Genomic DNA, 2,792 nt, shown 5'->3' on the forward strand with positions numbered 1-2,792 from the left:
TATGTTTATAACATGGCTGATAATTGGCTTAGATGGTTAAATAATCATCCCTCTTATAAGAGGCCATTCAATGTGTACATTACCAAGATTCTCTTAACTATACATCCAATGTGTACATTATGAAGTACTTTGTAGTCTGTATAACATAGTCATGTTGAGATTTTTTTTATTCATTAAAAAAAATGAGTAGTTTATTGATATTCAGTTACTATTTTTATTTTATTTTTTATTAGTGTGCAACTATAGATATTTGACTTATAGATATTAATGGATTGTCACATGTATACATTCAAAATGGCATGAACATTTAGTATCGAAGGGACTATATTTTATTTTCTCCTTTTTTTTATTACTTGTTATATTTTGACTGATGCACTATTCATATGGTCAGTATGATTAGATAAGGATAAATATAATCACTTGGAATCTTGGTAAATTCATCTTGATTTATACTTGTACAATATCAAAATTTCTAATTGTTTTACAAATTAATGCGTTGGCAAACATGAAATCAGAAGCGCTGCAAGTAAAAACAATAGCAGAAAAATGTTGATATATCATAGATAAATCGCTTAAAAAATTATGAGTTTTTAAAGTACATAGTATTTAATGTTACTAAATTAATAATAATATTGTATGAGTATTACTCGTAAAAAGATCTCACAACATTCTACTAAACACTTTGAGAGTAAGGGAAAATGGTAAGAGCTTTTTGTCCTCCCATAAAGTGTCTCAAAAGGGGATTAATATATACTCAACCTCAAGGCTAATTATTTGAAGATGCAATTCTCAGTATTAGCCCAACCTTAGTTTGGTAGATTGGCATGAGACTCCCTCTGTTTTTAAATGCATCGATTTGAGCAACACATTTGTCAAGACGTAATTTTAACCATTAATATCCTCAATTGTTTACTAGTAAAAATTATAACAAAATTATATTATGAAACTAGACATTATGACTCATCTAATGATATATTAAATAATACTCCCTCCGTCCCAAAAAGAACGACCCATTTGGCCAAAACTTTGTCCCAAAAAGAATGACCCATTTGCATTAAAACATCATCAATTTGCAACAATATTTGTGCAAAATTAGCTTCCCCATATAAAAATTTGATTTTCCATGTTATTTTATTACTTTCTCTCTCGATTTTTTTACAAACCCCATGTAAATTTATCTTTCCAATATACTTTTACTTTTTTTTTACTTTTTTTTTAGGAATGCATCGAGCACTTTTATTAATCAATGGACAACGCGTCCGAGAGTACATATGGAGCAATTTCCGGCGAACAATGATTAATCCATGTTTGTTCTACCCCAAAAGGTATCATCCTAGCTAGATCATGGGCTACCCAATTCCCTCCCCTTTTTACATGAGACCAAGAAAAGGAATCGAATTCACTACTCAGAAAACAGAATGTCCTCAATTACTCCATCAAGATCAGAGAAGTATATTGCTGCTTTCGACAGGCGCTTCATAAGAGTTTCACAATCCGACTCCAGCATCACTTCCTTATAGCCATATTTCTTCGCGAGTCTAACAACCATGAGCATTGCTTTTGCCTCTGCAATTTCTACCAGCCACCAAGCTCGTATCCTTCTAGACGCTGTGAGCAGCACCTCGCCTTTGTGATTTCTCGCAACAACACCCAATCCAACCCACCCTTAATCCACCAAACTTGCATCTGCATTTAACTTTATCACTGAATTTGACGGAGGAAGCCACTTAGATGGGCTGTGCTTTGCTGCTGGTCTCGCAATTCCGTAGATCTTCTTTGCATACGCTCCATAATCTTCCACCAGCCTCCTCAAACGCCTCATCAAGACATTGTGGGGAGTTGTGTTCCCAGAGAACACATAATTGTTGCGCTCATTCCAAATCAGCCACGCGAGGAAGGCTGCAGTTTGCATCTTTTTTGCATCCTGACTCCTCCATCTCTCTACCATGTCGCAGGCACTGCCTCTACTGTCACAAATTAAGCTCGAACACCCACTTTCCTCCCACAGATCTTTAACTCTAATACAGTCAAAGATAGCATGATTGCTCGTCTCCTCTTCGTTCCCACACCATGGGCAAGAGGCATCTTCCAGTAGGTGACGATGCTTCAGCAGGGCCTTTGTTGGCAGAATATTTGAGCAGAAGCGCCAGAAAAAGTGGCGGACCTTAGGTGAAGCTTCCATACCCCATATTATCACCCAAGCACGATGGTACTCATCAAGGTTGCATCCCTTCCCAATCATTTATGCAGTCTTTGTGGAATAAAGACCATCATCCGAGAAAGCCCAAGTCTTGACATCTCTCGGTGCTCTTAAACTAATAGGAATTGAGAGAATGCATCTTTGATCACGGTCATTAAAAACGGTCGAGATAACATCATAATTCCATTCCATACTCTCCAAATCAATCAAATCACTAACCTGCGAAATTCCATTTACTTCAGGGCTTGTCACAAATCGTCCCTCTGAGTCAGCGAGCCAAGGGTCACTCCATACATTCACATTCGAACCAGACCCTATGCGCTAGATAATACGTTCTTTCACAAGGGATTTACTACTCCACACACTCCTCCACGAGTAGCTTCCTCCAACTCCCAAATAAGATTCAAGAAAAGAGGAATTTGGATAGTACTTTGCCTTCATAACTCGACTCAAGAGAGAGTTTTCCATATGAACTAGTCTCCATGCTTGCTTTCCCAACAAAGCATCATTAAAAACTTCGAGGTCCTTGAATCCCATCCCTCCTACACATTTTGGAGAACACATGTTATCCCAAGATTTCCAATGCATTTTT

The 2,792-nt window shown here is 37.1% G+C and overlaps 1 protein-coding gene across 1 annotated transcript; it reads right to left on the bottom strand.

Annotated features, from left to right (window-relative positions):
* Nucleotides 1-1,666: 1,666 nt before the first annotated feature.
* LOC110725388 lies at nucleotides 1,667-2,242 on the bottom strand. Its single transcript, XM_021904875.1, has one exon. The coding sequence runs from the start codon at nucleotides 2,240-2,242 to the stop codon at nucleotides 1,667-1,669; it is 576 nt and encodes a 191-aa protein (XP_021760567.1).
* Nucleotides 2,243-2,792: the final 550 nt, after the last annotated feature.

This window comes from Chenopodium quinoa, unplaced genomic scaffold (genome assembly GCF_001683475.1).
Source record: "Chenopodium quinoa cultivar QQ74 unplaced genomic scaffold, ASM168347v1, whole genome shotgun sequence".
NCBI lineage: Eukaryota > Viridiplantae > Streptophyta > Magnoliopsida > Caryophyllales > Amaranthaceae > Chenopodium > Chenopodium quinoa.